The sequence below is a fragment of the Ceratotherium simum genome, chromosome 8 (genome assembly GCF_057802395.1).
Source record: "Ceratotherium simum simum isolate JZ-2026a chromosome 8, ASM5780239v1, whole genome shotgun sequence".
Taxonomy (NCBI): Eukaryota; Metazoa; Chordata; class Mammalia; order Perissodactyla; family Rhinocerotidae; genus Ceratotherium; species Ceratotherium simum.
Window position 1 is genome coordinate 5,289,713 of NC_141907.1, and position 15,024 is coordinate 5,304,736.

The following is a 15,024-nucleotide window of genomic DNA, read 5'->3' on the forward strand; positions in this document are numbered from 1 at the left end:
GCCCGGGTAGAATAAGGGCGTGGAGCTCAGAGAGGGAAGAAAGAGAGCCACCTCGGATAATGCTCAGTTTCACTTTCCTTGGGGCCACCCGCACCAAGTTTTCAGTCAGTGACTCATCAAATTCCATTCTCCTAAATGTGACACTCCTTCTCTCTGTCTTAAGAAGTTCAACAAGAATTTTCTGCCAGCAAATATATGTCTGGTCAGCAGAGGTTCTTAAGCATTTTTGAACCATGGACCTCAGATGGCACCTGGTGAAATGGTGGATCCCTTTTTTGAATAATTTTATTAAAGGTATAAAAGAAAATACTTAAGATTAAAGGAAATCTATTATGTTTAAATACAATTTCTCAACATACAATAAAAACAAACGTAATATATACGCTCCTTCAACATATTTAATAATAGGATCTCATTATCTAATTATCATCATAATTTTAAAGTAGTAGTGAATATAAATATTTCGAACTATTTGCAACAACTATAATGTGCTATGAAAATATCTGTGATTTCTTCTGCTGACAGAGCCACAGACTCTGTAACAGCACTGAAATTCGTGGCCCATGCTCATAACGGAAGGAAAGGCTAAATCTGTCATAGGTTTGTGGGAAACCAAGGGTATAATTTTATGCATCCACATTCATGGACCTCCTGAATTCAATCCACAGTCTCCTTGGTGGCCCATGTTCCCAAGATTAAAAATTCTTGCTGCATAGGTTAAGACAAATAGATAAATCAGATTTGTCTTACATGTCAAAGAATGGTTTTAATATATTTCTCATAAGTTATAACAACTGAAAAATTGTCTTTGAAATGATATTTTTACAGGAAAATTGGGACCAGATTTTGTCCTTTTTGCTTTTGATTTTTTTCCATCATAAAGCCAAGTGCTCCCTTGACATGCTTAGCTCAGTTAAATGCATTTAATAACATCCCCGCGTTATTTGAATACTCTAATATTGCTGGGAAAGGGTGTCTATTTATGAAAATAATGTTGTTAGACTAAAAAACTAAATAAAAGGATCTCATGGTCAGAAATAAAACAAATTTCTATGGGAATAGGGCATTTATTTACCTGTTTAATTGAGGTATAACAACATATAACATTATATTAGTTTCAGTACAACGTAATGATTCGATATTTGTATACATTGTGAAATGATCATCACAGTAAGACTAAGTCTAGTTAACATCCATCACCATACATAGTTACAAAATTCTTTTCTTGTGCTGAGAACTTTTAAGATTTACTCTCTCAGCGACTTTCAAATATGCAATACAGTATTATTAACTATAGTCACCATGTTGTACATTACATCCCCATGACTTATTTATTTTATAACTGGAAGTTTGTACCTTTTGACCCCCTTCACCCATTTCGCTCACTCCCCACCCCCTCTCTGGCAACCATCAGTCTGTTTGCTGTATCTATTAGCTCATTTTTTTTTTCTTAAATGATTTCAACTTAAATCATACGGTATTTGTCTTTCTCTGTCTGACATTTCACTTAGCCTAATGCCCTCAATGTCCATCCATGTCGTTGCAAATGGCAGGATGTCCTTTTTTATGGCTGAATAGTATTCCATTGTGTGTGTGTGTGTGTGTGTGTGTGTGTGTGTGTATGTACCACATTTTCTTTATCCATTCATCCATCAATGGACATTTAAGTTGTTTCTGTGTCTTGTCTATTGTAATGATGTTGCAGTGAACGTGGCATGCATATATCTTTTCGAATTAGCGTTTTTGTTTTCTTTGGATAAATACCCAGAAATAGAATAGCTGGATCATATAGTAGTTCTATTTTTTAAATTTCTGAGAAACCTCCATACTGTTTTCCACAATGGTTGCACCAATTTACATTCTTACCAACGGTGCACAAGGGTTCCCTTTTCTCCACTTCCTCGCCAACACTTGTTATTTCTTGTCTTTTTGATAATAGTCATTCTAACAGGTGTGAGGTGATATCTCGTTGTCGTTTTGATTTGCATTTCCCTGATGATTAGTGATGTTGAGCATCTTTTCATGAACCTGTTGGCCATCTGTATGTCTTCTTTGGAAAAATATCTTTTCATTTCCTCTACCCATTTTTTAACCAGATTGTTTGGTTTCTTTTGCTATTGAATTGTATGAGTTCTTTATATATTTTGGATGTTAACCCCTTATCAGATATGATTTGCAAATATTTTCTCCCATTTGGTAGAGTGCCTTTTCATCTTGTTGATGGTTTCTTTTGCTGTGCAGAAACTTTTTAGTTTGATGTAGTCCCACTTGTTTATTTTTGCTTTTGGTTTCAAATCCAAAAAATCGTTGCCAAGGCCGATGTCAAGGAGCTTACCGCCTATGTTTTCTTCAAGGAGTTTTATGGTTTCAGGTCTTACTTTCAACCCGTTTTTCAACCCATTTTTAGTTAATTTTTGTGTATGGTGTGAGACAGAGGTCCAATTTCATTCTTTTGCCTGTGTCTTGTCCAGTTTTCCCAACACCATTTATTGAAGAGACTGTCCTTTCTCTGTTGTATATTCTTGGCTCTTTTGTCATAAATTAGTTGACCATATATGTGTGGGTTTATTTATGGGCTCTGCATTCTGTTCCATTCACCTATGTATCTGTTTTTATGCCAATATCATACTGTTTTGATTACTACAGCTTTGAATATAGTTTGAAATCAGGGAACGTGATGCCTCCAGCTTTGTTCTTCCTTCTCAAGAGTGCTGTGGCTATTTGGGGGTCTTTTGTGGTTCAATACAAATTTTAGGATTTTTTGTTGACTTTTTCCTTTCTTTATGACACTGAGGGGAGCTCTGAAAGGAAGCCAGGGGCGGGGAGCCTGGGGCCTGATGGGAAAGGCCTTGGGTGCTAGACTAATGAAAAGGATTCTTTTCTCTCCTTTCCAAAGGAGCCCAGTGGGACCCTTCTCCGGTGGTCCTTTTCCTTTCCAGTCTCCCCAAAATCCCACAGAAATCCCCCAAATGGGTGGGGAAGCATTACTTCTTCATCTTCTGTATCCAGGCAGGGCCATGCCAGAATACAAATATATCCCTGGGTGTTTGTTTAGAGCACACACAGATTTACAATCAAAACATGTCTACAAGGCTCTGAGCTGCTCCCCACTCTTCCCGCATCCTCTTCCGAACCCGAGGATGCTAACATGGCGGAGTGAGCACAGAAGGTGGCGTTGGGACTGAATCTGAGTCCTGGCGTGCACATGTCCTAGATGTGTGGACATGGGCAAGTGACATCCCCTCGGCCAGCCTGTGTGCCTCAGTCGTGAACGGGTTAAGAGTCCCTGCCCAAGCGGGTCGGGAGGACTTGACTGGGTGAAGCGAGTGAAGGCCCTGGCGCATGCCATCCGGTAGCTCGGAGTCAGTGTGACAAAAATCCACCCTTGTACTGGTTTGGGGGCTGCTGAGAGAAGAAGGGTAGGCCCCTGCTGGCCGCCGGGGTGAGCGGCGCCAGCTCCGTGGGGAGTTTCCTTGGTGGCGGCACGAGCGCCTTCTGCTTAAGCTCTCGGGCCGCGTTCCCCTCCTCCCTTGTCCACTCAGGGACATGGAAGGAGTCTAAGGCCACGTTGGCTCTGGGGGTGGGGTGGTCTAAAGGGCTTTTATCTGAACCCGGTGCATGAGCCTCATCTAGTGGCCTCGTGACTGTCACTTGGGCCCGCAGAGGTCGTTTTTCTTCACTCCTGGCTCGCAGCTGGTGTCTGCATAGAGGGGTTGTTAGCCTGGCTCCAGATCATGAGGACAATGCCCAGAGACATTGTCCATGATGGTAGCACTGTTTTCTCTTTCCCGCCTCTGCAGGCAGAGTAACCGAACCGTGTACATGACCCAGGAGTTCATGGAGTACCGCGTCAACATTGACTCCGATGAGGCCAGCTTCTCTGATAACTACCTGTTTACGCCCAAAGAGGCCGCGGTGCCGTCGTGGGAAGCCGTGAGAATGGACATCGTGGTGGGGAAGCTCATGACCGAGATCCGGCAGTACTTCTACAGGTGCGGTGGGGACCCCCTGGGCTGTGCCCAGCGCACGTAGGTGCACGCCGGCGGGGAGAGAAGGGAATGAGGGTCCGTCACTGCTCCAGACACCCAGCCCCTGGACCTGTGCTCGGCACAGGGTCGTTGGTTGGTGAAGACGTGTATTGCTCCAGTGTCTGCGCATCCTGGCTCCGTCTGCAAGTGCTGTATCACAGCGGGTAGTTTCTAAGCTCAGAGCTGGGACCGGGGCCCACAGTGGCAGTGACTTACCCACGAGAGGAGTCCTTACGTTAGCAGTAACAGACTCCAGCCCTCCAGGCCTGGCCAGGCAGCCAGGGGGAACGGGGCTCTCCCATCATATTGCCTAGGACGGCTCCCTGCACGCTGGCCTGCAGGAAAGAGGGAGGGAGGGAGTGACACGAGGCAGGGAAGGAGAAGGGAGGGGCATCCAGAAAGCTCCCAGAGTTTGACTTGCCGATCCTGCTTCCTCAGGACAGCGAAGGCCAAGCATCACTCATCCACCATCTACTCCCGGCTCGCCCACGTGCCGCGGGGCCATGACGGGGAGCTGCTCTGCCATCGCATAGAGCAGGAGTACCGGGTGGGCCCTTTGCAGATGAACCACGAGGCCATCCTGAGGACCAGCACCAATCTAAACAGCCACCAGGTCCTCTACTCGGACAACAACGGCTACCAGATGCAGCGGAGGACCTACCTGCAGTATGCCAACAACAGAATCGCTCGGGTATGCCCTGTGATGCGCCGGGGGAAAGCGCCCGCAGATGCAGCCCTGATGGCATTTTTCCAGAAGGCCAGAGCACCTGTTTGAGCACCAACTCGTAGCAGCAGAGGCCTCTGGAGAGAGTTCTTTCGGAGCCCCTTGCCCACGCGTGTGCCGTGTGGGGACAGAGGCACGGGCTCAGGTCAGACCTGGCGTCTGAACTCTGGTGCCACCACGTGCTGAGGAAAGTCCCTAAGGTATCCCGTCTGTACCTCAGTTTCCTCTTCTGTGAGATAAGTGGGTCCTCAGAGGTTCGTTCTGAGGGTTCATGAGCTGACGTCTGTCCAAGGCTGAGCGGGGCCTGACCCGCCTCAGCTGCTCCTAGCCGAGAACGCTGCCCGGCGGCTTGGCAAACGGTGAGCGTGGCCTGAAGTCAGATGTCAGGTTCCGCTCCCAGGTCCTTTGCCTCTGCGCCACGCGTGACCGTGGGCAGGTGCGTGGCTTCGCTGTGCCTCGGTGCTCTCCTGGGAAAAGGCAGTGGCCTCCTCCCTCCCAGAGCTGAGAGGGTCGGCTGGGATAATCCGGGGGGAGCGCGGCCCTGGGCACCTGGTATGCCCTCTATGATTGTTAGTTCTTCTTCCTTCCATGGGGGCCCCGGAAGGGGGTGTCCCCACCCTGCTCTGCTTTCGATGAGTTTCTGTTCCTTTCATCCCTCTTTTCTAGTTGTCACCTGCTGTGGCTGGGTCCCCTGATAGTCCACGTCCATCGGCCCAGGATGTCTTGCTCCAACAGAGCAAAGAGCGTGGCCGTGTGCCTCCTATTCCCACCCAGACCCGAGTCCTTTCTCTATCTAGCACCCCTCGGCCGAGGGCCTGTATCAGGCTGGACTGGCACACGCTCCTCCCTTCCCTCCCTGCCGGAGATGTGCGGAGTGGGTCTTTGGGCCCCATTTTACAGATGGGGAAACCGAGGCTTGGGCAGGCTAAGTCCCCCAGCTCATATGGTCAGGAAGCAGTGGAGCTGGATTTGCATCCCAGTCTGTCGGTCCCCAGAGTCAGAGCCCCCACCCCGCGCCGCCCCATGCTGCCCCACGCTGTCCTGCACTGTGGCTGGGCCTGTGCAGGGGGCTGGCTGGGGTGGCCAGATGGTGATCCCTGACCAGGTGGCCTCCCTCGCCCTTTCCCCCCCGCCAGCCTGACAATGTTTGTGTCCACAGAATTACTACCCCATGGTTCAGTCGGCCTTCATCAAGGACAACAGGAGCAGGCTTGTGCTGCTGTCGGAGCAGGCCCACGGCGTCTCCAGCCAAGGGAACGGGCAGGTGGAGGTAGGAGGCCCCTCAGGGCCACCCGCGGGCACGCCCCGTGCAAGGCGGGGCCCGTCAGACGCTCTGCCCTGCAGGTCATGCTCCATCGGCGGCTGTGGAGCAACAACATGTGGGCCCTGAGCAACAACCTCACGCTGGACGACACCTCGACCGTCTCCCCAGTGCTCTGGCTCCTGCTGGGACCCTGGCCCGCCATCGCTGGCCTGCACCAGAGGAGCGGGCTGGCGCTGCAGCACAGGCCCCTGGTGCTGTTGGGAAAGCTGACCGGTAAGGGGTGTCCTTTCAAAGCACATATCATCACCGCCCCAGAACCAGCTGACCTGGCCAGAGCAAACCTGGGGAGGGACTTGTGCCCTCAGGGATCTGGGCGACTTTTGGGCAGGAAGGGGCCTCAGGGACCTCAGTTCCAAGCCCCTCACTTAATCTATGGGCAAACTGAGGTGCAAGGTTCAATGCTCGCTCGTGGTCATACAGCTGGGAAGTGCAGAGCTGGGACTCACCCACATCACCTTACACCTTTTCCCTGAGTGTCTTCCATTTTCTTCTCTGATGTGTCTTTTTCTTTCTTAACACAACATATATCACCATGTTACTTCTGGTCATGGGCTCAGCATTTAAAAGACTAGCTTTACCTGAATCCAGGTATGCTGTCACCAGGTGAGGGTGATTCCAGTCCATGGTCTGATCTACAAAGCTTATGCAATGCCTCCACTCATACTTCTGTAGAGTGCTTCAGTTCTAGGGCCAGAACTTTCCCAAGGCATTAGCAAGCAGGTGGGCTCTTGCTCGCTCATGCAGCAAACATTTGTTGAGTGCCTGCTGTGTGCTGCATGCTGCAGATGTGTGATGCCCAGCCCCTCTCCTGAAGGACTTCTCGGGGGTTGTCCACTGGGAGCTGTGATCATACAGCTCCAGGATTCAGGGTGGAGAGCTCCGGAGTGGTGCTGAGGAGAGGGCGTGGTGCTCTGTGGATTCGGGAGAGTGTGAGACCGCCAGCTGGGAGAAGATCAGGGATCAACTTTGAGGATGTCAGTTGAGGCCTCTGGTTTGGAAGTCCCAGAAACCGAAGGGTCAGCTAGTTGGGCAGAGCCTGGGGAAACTCGTGGGATCGAGGGAGGAGCTGGACAAGAGGCCTGGGTGGGTGGGAGGCAGGGCAGCCCTGGGCCTCTCAGGAGCACATGCTCATGGCTGTCTCACCCGAGACTGCCTTTGAGCTGCCTACCCAGCCACCTCCTGGTCCCAGGCTTCAGATTCCCGGGAGAGGGGGTCTGATTGGCCCAGCAGGGTCGGGGGCTGCTCCTGGGTCAGTCATGGTTCCTTCCTGGCAGTGGGAGCCTTTCCTGAAGAGGGGGATGCTGCTGTGTCTGAGAAAGCTCCGTGGCTGTTGTCAGCTCCAACCTTCTGGCCCCACTCTGGCCTCTGTTGGTTGCAAGAGACAGAAACCCCCTGTGAGGCAGCTGATCCACCAGGAAACTTTATTCTGAGGCCCTCACAACTGAGGGAGGGCAGGGGGATAACTGCGCCTCGGGGCTGGAACCTTCACGAGGCTGCCCCTCTCCTTCCGTCATTCATCTGTTCTTCTCTCTGTCTGCAGACCTTCCTTCTCCTCCTAACTGGGACATGGCTGTGACCAGCTCTGGGGCTCTATATCTCCCCCACCCAGAAGGAATTGAGACTCAAACTTTCTGGTCTCAAGTGCAGAAGTCCCAGGGAAAGATTCTGATTGGTCTTGATTGGATCATGTGACCTGATCCTGGCCCAGTCCCTGTGGCCTGGGGTATTGCAGGGACATGGCAGCTACAGCTAGAAGCCCAGAGTTGAACAGCGCATTTCCTGGAAGGAGGAAGGTGGGGAGGGGGCTGAGGTGCCTTCTGAGCAGAGAGACTGCGAGATGAGAAAACAAGGGAGGAGCTGGCATCCCAGACCTTGAATAGAAAACAGGGCTCTGCTTGAACTTGCCGTGTGATCTGGAACGAATGTCCCCTCTCTGGGCCTTTGTCTCCCTACCTGCAGTTTGAAATTGCTGGACTAGAGATGCAAGGTCCTTCCAGCTCTCAGACTCTGTGATCTGAGCAGCTGGACATGTGGGAGGAAGGGCATTCAGGTGGAAGGGACTGCGTGGGTAAAGCCAGGAGGAGGATCCTGGGGGTTTGGACCAGCAGATGCTTCAGGCAGACTACAGTGTGTCTACATGCAGGGAGGGTGGGAGATGGGCTGGAATGGGGGACACAGTGTGGAGAGCTCTGGATGCCAGGAGGAGGAGTTTGGCCCCAAACCCTCCCCTTGCTCCATCCGTCTGCCTTGCAGAGACTGCCTGGAATCGCCCAGGCCCCTGGCAGCAAGAGGCTGTGACGCTGCCCCTCAGTCTTCACCTGCAGATCCTGAGCATCCCCGGCTGGAACTACAGCTCGAACCATGCAGAGCACCTGCAGAATCTCCAGAAAGGTGAGGAGGCGGCCAGGGGTCCAGACTCCATCCTCCCTCCCTACGTCAACAGGCCCCAGAGCCCATCGCCAGACGAAAGGGGCTCTCCTCAGAGTGTCGTGGCTCTGAGGTCACCTGGTCCTCTTATCTGCCAAATGGGGAGAATGAGGCCCACATTCAGGTCAGTCAGGGTCATTCAGCAAGCCAGGGACAAGGTGGGCCTGGACCCCAGCCCAGAACCTGCCCACACCATTCTCTGATGGATCCCTTCTAACCCCTACCTCAACCCCAGACCATTGTCTACATTGTGACCCCTTCAGGCTGCACTCGGGTTGTGCTTCGTCCAGGGACTCCTCTTGGAGCCCCCAACACCTGAGTTCCCCAACGTCCTCCGAGCTCAGGCAGCCTGACTGTCTGGAGCTTCTGTTCATTCATGAACAAGTGTCTCTTGCAGCAAGTACTGGGAAAGGAGCAGTGACCAAGGCAGGCAAGGTCCCTGGGCTCACGGAGCTCTCGGTCTAGAGGAGGAACCAGCCAAGTCACCAGACAGTGATGACAGTGATCAGAGGCAAGCCCCCAGCAGGGCATCAGGGAGGACTTCCCGGAGGAGGCAACACCTTGCAGGAACCATCTCATCCTGTTGCCAAAGTTCTAGCTGCTCCCTGTCTGTCCTTTTATACTGTGAGTGGCTCAAAGACAGGGTTGACTGAGCCTTAGCCACCCTCATGTCCCCAGAGCCCCTCCCAGGGCCTAGCATCCCCCTAAGGATGGCTCAGTAAGAATCTGCAGAATCAGGAAAGAGGAAAAGGAAGAGGCAACATGCCAAATGACACCTTTGTCCCTGATAAAGTGGATCTTGGAGACTGTGGATCATTCTGCAGCTAAGTGGCTTCCTGACACTGAAGCCCAGCATCACGACCCCCGCCATCACAGAAGACGCTGGGTGGGGAGGCCTTCCTGCGGCAAAGCCTTCCCTTCCCCCCTTGTGTGTGCGGCCAAGCAGCACTGAGAACGCGCTTCCTGTAGGCAGCTTGTTCCCAGACAGGAGGAGAAGGGGGCTGAGCTGAGCACGCCTCAGACCTGCTGAGGGGAAAGTCCCTCCCCCTGGAGGGGAGTGGGTGAGAGACAGGTGACGGGATCATCAGGGGATGGTGCAAGGGTCCCCCCTGCTTCCCCAGATACTACAGCCACCTTATGAAGTAAGTTTCTTCATCGTGATCATCATCCTCTTCATCACCATCGCCCATCATCATCATCATCATCATCATCATCATCTTTATCACCATCATCATCACCATCATCTTCTTCATCACCATCATCATCGTCATCATCATCACCATCACCATCATCATCATCATCACATCACATCATCATCATCACCATCATCATCATCATCACATCATCATCATCATCATCATCACATCACCATCATCATCATCATCTTTATCACCATCATCACCATCATCATCACATCATCATCATCACCACCATCATCATCACCATCATCATCATCACATCACATCATCATCACCATCATCATCATCACATCACATCATCATCACCATCATCATCATCACATCACATCATCATATCACCATCATCACCATCATCATCACATCACATCATCATCACCATCACCAACACCATCATCATCATCACATCACATCATCGTCACCACCATCATCACCATCATCATCACATCACATCATCATCACCATCATCATCACATCACATCATCATCATCACCATCATCATCATCACATCACATCATCATCATCACCATCATCATCATCACATCACATCATCATCATCACCATCATCACCATCATCATCACATGACATCATCATCACCATCACCAACACCATCATCATCATCACATCACATCACATCATCGTCACCACCATCATCACCATCATCATTACATCACATCATCATCACCATCACCATCACCATCATCACATCACATCATCATCACCATCACCATCACTATCATCATCATCACCATCATCATCATCTTCTTCGTCGTCATCAGGAGGCAGGAGGCCTTGCCTGACTCTGGAGCTCGGATCCCTCACCATGGCCTTAGGAACACAGAGAGGAGATTTTACAAACCTCTAATGCTGCAGTAACAAAGAGCCCCAAACTCTCCCGGTCCTAATCCAGCACAAGTCCACCTCTCCCCATGCTTGTGTGTCCAGGGGGGTCGACAGCAAGGCCCTTCTCACTGGGGTCACCAGGGCCCCAGCGGATGGAGGGCATTACAACATGCACTCCTCCATCATCGAGGCAGGAAAAAGTCCTGTGGGACGTGACGCATCACTTCTGCTCACTTGGCCTTGGCCTCGGGTTTACGTAGCCACACCATGCTTCACAGGGGGTAGAGAAGGAGAGACTATTCCGGAGAACTGGAAGATCTGAGGACAGGCCCAGTGACAACCACAGCAATGAATGAGGACAGAGACATTCCGGACGTCAGCATCGGCCTGTGTGGGTGGCGGGAGGCCTCGGATCCTCCCCCTGTTGCACACTGCTGTGTGGCCTTGGGCAAGTAACTGCCTCTCTCTGAGCCTTGGTTTCCTTGTCTGTAAAGAGAGGCGTGTCACAGGATATGAAGGATGTGACTAGGAGTTGAGGATATGAAGCGAGCGAGTGTGTGAAGCACTGGGCACAGACGGGGGTCCTCACTGCCAGCTTCCTTCTGTCCTCAAGGCCATCGAGGAGAGACCAAGGCCAACCTGCGCCGTGTCCTGCTGCGGCTCCAACACCTGTACAAGGCCAGGGAGGACCCGGTCCTGTCTCAGCCGGTGACAGTGAATCTGGAGGTAAACTACCCCCACCCCATGTCCACCCCTGGACCCCCGTGTCACGCCTTCCTGGGCAGACGCCGCGCCAGGGAGCAAACCCCAAGTGTGACCATCCTGGCTTGAAAGCGACCTTGGTAAAGAGATGCATCAGGGAGTGCTCGCAAAGGGGCCGGGTGTGGGCTCTGGGGGGGCGAGGGGGCGCCCCCGCCCTCCTTCTTTGTGTCTTCTGGGTTTTTCAGTCATTACAACAGCATGCATTTTATTTATTTCCCATTTATTCTTGTTGTAAAACTTTTTTAACAACACAGATGTTGCTTGTGTGCTCAGAAAACAGAACAGCTTCTCCCACAGAGCTCCTTTGAGGGTGATGCAGAGTCAAGCAGTCCGGGGTCCGAGTCCCGGTGCCTTTGCTGGGGTCTCGGGGAACTGAGCCTCTGGCCTCAGTCCCCTCACCTTTAAATGGGGGGGTAGGAGTGCTTTGTCCCAAGGGCTGCTGAGAGGCTCTGGGGCGATGACGTGTGCACGGGCACCTGGCAGTTAAGGCGGCTGATCAATGTCGGCGCCCTCCTAGCCCTCTGACCTCTGACCTCACTCCCCTCCTGGCCCCCATGTTGCCCTGTGAACCTCCACTAATGGGTGAGGCTCCCGCTGCCTAGCGTGACCACCTTCTTTCCCCAGAAGGTATGTGGACACCTCCCTTCACCCCAGTTTGCATTCTTTGTGGGGCTGTGAGCTCCTCATCCATCTCCTGCTCACAGAGCAGGTCTGTAAATCTCTGGCTGTGCTCTGGGCCGTCTTTGATGCCTGTCTCCTCAGCGGAATCCGGGAGCATCCCAGCAACCCAACCCAGAGGTTTCCTCAGTAGGGCCTTCCTGATGCCCCTACCCCCGCACGGGCCTTAACGCCGTGGGGTGGGAGGACGGTCTCTGTCCTCGCCGGGCTCCCACCCACCATGGGCCCCGTGGGGCCGAGAGCAGGTCTGAGCTGTCTGTGCCCAGTAGGCCCTGGGCGAGTGTAACGGGTGCAGGGACAACAAAGGATCTTGGAGGTGGGTCATCTGGTGCTGCCGCCAGGGAACAGGTGGAAGCAGCGAGGCCCTGAGCGGAGGAGACGGTCGGGGCGGACACCATGCGCCTCTTCTGGATGTGGACGGAGGCGCGGAGGTGACAGCGTTCATCAGTTAGGAATAGGCTTGGCCGCATGGTCTAGCGTACGGGCCAGGAGTGCTTGCGACGGCCAGGGGCGAGTCCTCACCCAGCAGGAGTGGCCGGGATGGGCTGTGGCTGTCAGCAGCAGCTGCCCAGCGCCGTCCTCAGGAACCGGTGGCCTTTGTTCTTCTGGCCTTGGTCAGCACGGTGCCTCTTTTTCTCCCTGCCCGTCACTCGTGGTCAGAGGCTGGCACAGGCCTCACGAGCAGATGTAACGGCAGAAGGTTGGACCGAACAGCAAACAGGGCCTTGCCCTCGATGCTTTCTCCTCCTGGCAGCACAGGGCAGCTGCTCCAGAACCCTCCCAGCCCTCCCGGCCAGCAGACTGGCCCTTTCTTTATGATGGCCAGAGCGGGCCGCCTGCCTCCTTCTGCACAGGGGGCTGGGTCGATGCCTATTTGGTGAAAGGGGATGGAATACCTGTGACTGGCCTCGTCCCCAGGGCTGGGCATGGTGCCAGCTGAGCAATGCGGGGGAGAAGGGGGACTCGATGTCGGAGGCAGCTCCGAGCGCCTTCCGCCTCCGGCATGCTCCTCCAGCTCGGCCCTGGGGGAGCTGGCCTCCGTTTCCTCATCCATAACATGGGGCTGCAGTCCTGTCCTTGGAGGTTTGCTGAGAATTAAATGAGGGAGGCGTGTTCCGTCCTGGGCCGTGGGGGCCGTCCCTGCTGCTGTTTTGTTCCATGCTCAGATCTGGGTCCTCGGGGTAGCTCACCCCTCCCTGTGCTCCTGTCCCTGCAGTCCGTGCTGCGGGGGCTGGGCTCCGTGGTGGCGGTGGAGGAGCGCTCCCTCACGGGCACCTGGGACGTGAGCACGCTGCAGCGCTGGACCTGGAGGACGCAGGATGGCCACCAACACAGAGGTTCGGGAGCCCCTGGTTCAGGCCCCACCCGGGATTCCCAGCCAGGCGGGGGAGCTGGGCAGACCTGGTTCAGATCCCAGCTCTGCCCCTTACAGCCTGTGTGACCTTGGCCAGGCTGCTCTCCTTCTCTGATCTGTAGCCCACCTGAGCCCCCCACAGTAGGTTCAGAAAGGCTTTGGGTTCGTCCCCACCTGCCAGGGCTCCCACACAGGCGTGTGTGTCTGTGTGTGTGTGTCTCCACAAACCACACCCCCTGCCTGTGCCCTGGGTGAGTCCAGAACTCGCAAGAGTACCCCAGGGGGTTCTGATGTCGCCATGCTGTGCCTCACTCTGCACACACCACCATGAGCTCCTGTGAAACACAGGCGGCTTCATGCCTCCCAGTCTTTGCTGTGCTGTTCCCTCTGCCTGGAATGTCCTTGTCCCCTTCATTCTGGCCAGCTCCCACCCAAGGTCCACCAAGTCCAGGGCTGGGTCAGATGCCTCCTCCGCTCTCCCCGCCTCCCGTGTTTCCTCTGTCCCATGCATCTTGTCTCTGTCCACCATCATGCCACACGTAGGTGGACACTTAGTCATGGGAGATGGATGGATGATGGACGGATGGAAGGAAGGAAGGAAGGAAGATGGATGGATGGAAAGGAGGAAAAAAGGAAGGAAAGAAAGAAGATGAATGAGTGGGTGGGTGGATGGATGGATGATGGGTGGATGGTGGATGAGTGGATGATGGATGGATGATGGGTGCATGGTGGATGAGTGGATGGTGGATGGATGGACGATGGGTAGAAGGAAGGAAGGAAGATGAGTGGATGATGGAAGGATAGATGGATGTGTGGGAGAACAGGCTCTCTCTGAAGGGTGAAGCCTGAACCCCAGGGGTGACTTCACTGGAGCCAAGTGAGATTGGCAGGGTTCCCCAGTGGCCTCAGTGAGAAAGCTCTTCGGCACTGAGTGCCACACCCCATGGGGAAATGAAGTCAAGTGGGGCCAGGACCAACCTAAACATTACCCTCCACCTCAGGGGAGGGCAGAAATGCAAGAGGCCCGCTGGCAGGAAGGGGGCAGCCCAGGGCTGTCATCACAGTGGGAGCCACGACAGCCACCTGTAGGCAGGTGCCACGTTGTGAGGGGGATGCTGGGCGGAAGCGTCCTGGAGAAGCAGGGGGCTGCAAGGGGCAGTGCTGGACCGACCACCTTTGCTCCCCCAGGTGGCTCCAGCTCTCCCTCACCGCCCCCGGGAGGCCCCAACGTCACCCTCCACCCAAAAGAAATCCGGACTTTCTTCATTCACTTTCGAGAGCAGTGAGCCCTTGGCAGAGTCTGTGGCCCAGGGCTGCCCCGCGTCCCCAAGCGAAGGAACAGGACCTAGACAAGGAAACACAGCCCAGAGGGATGAGGGGTGAGGGCAGGAGGCTAAGGGCAGGAAATGCGCGGGTTGGGGGTTTTGTTGTTTTTTCAAATAAAACTTGCATTATAAGGACCTCACCCACTGGTGCCAGCTCTCTGCTCTCCTCTCACACGGATGATTCTTCACACATGCTCGCCCCTCCTCGTTCATTTGAAAAGTCAGACAGGGAGTTCTACTGGATGCAGAGAGAGACCCACAGTGATACCAAAGGCGTCTGTCATGCAGGCCCTGTTGGGTCTCACCGAGGTCACTTGTGTTAACTGTGGCCCTATTGTGCGCTGGGGCCTTCACAGGCTCAT

General features: G+C 53.6%; 1 protein-coding gene across 2 annotated transcripts in view; it reads left to right on the forward strand.

Moving 5' to 3' along the window:
* MAN2B2 (mannosidase alpha class 2B member 2) overlaps nucleotides 1–14,788 on the forward strand; it is a 46,198-nt gene extending 31,410 nt beyond the window's left edge. For both annotated transcript variants that reach the window (XM_087434894.1, XM_004432256.3), the window contains 8 exons: nucleotides 3,801–3,992; nucleotides 4,467–4,719; nucleotides 5,912–6,022; nucleotides 6,097–6,289; nucleotides 8,330–8,467; nucleotides 11,157–11,269; nucleotides 13,200–13,320; nucleotides 14,526–14,788. In XM_087434894.1, coding sequence (XP_087291020.1) covers nucleotides 3,801–3,992; nucleotides 4,467–4,719; nucleotides 5,912–6,022; nucleotides 6,097–6,289; nucleotides 8,330–8,467; nucleotides 11,157–11,269; nucleotides 13,200–13,320; nucleotides 14,526–14,623 — 1,219 coding nt within the window. In that variant the 3' untranslated portion in view covers nucleotides 14,624–14,788. The remainder of the gene's footprint in view (nucleotides 1–3,800; nucleotides 3,993–4,466; nucleotides 4,720–5,911; nucleotides 6,023–6,096; nucleotides 6,290–8,329; nucleotides 8,468–11,156; nucleotides 11,270–13,199; nucleotides 13,321–14,525) is intronic.
* Nucleotides 14,789–15,024: the final 236 nt, after the last annotated feature.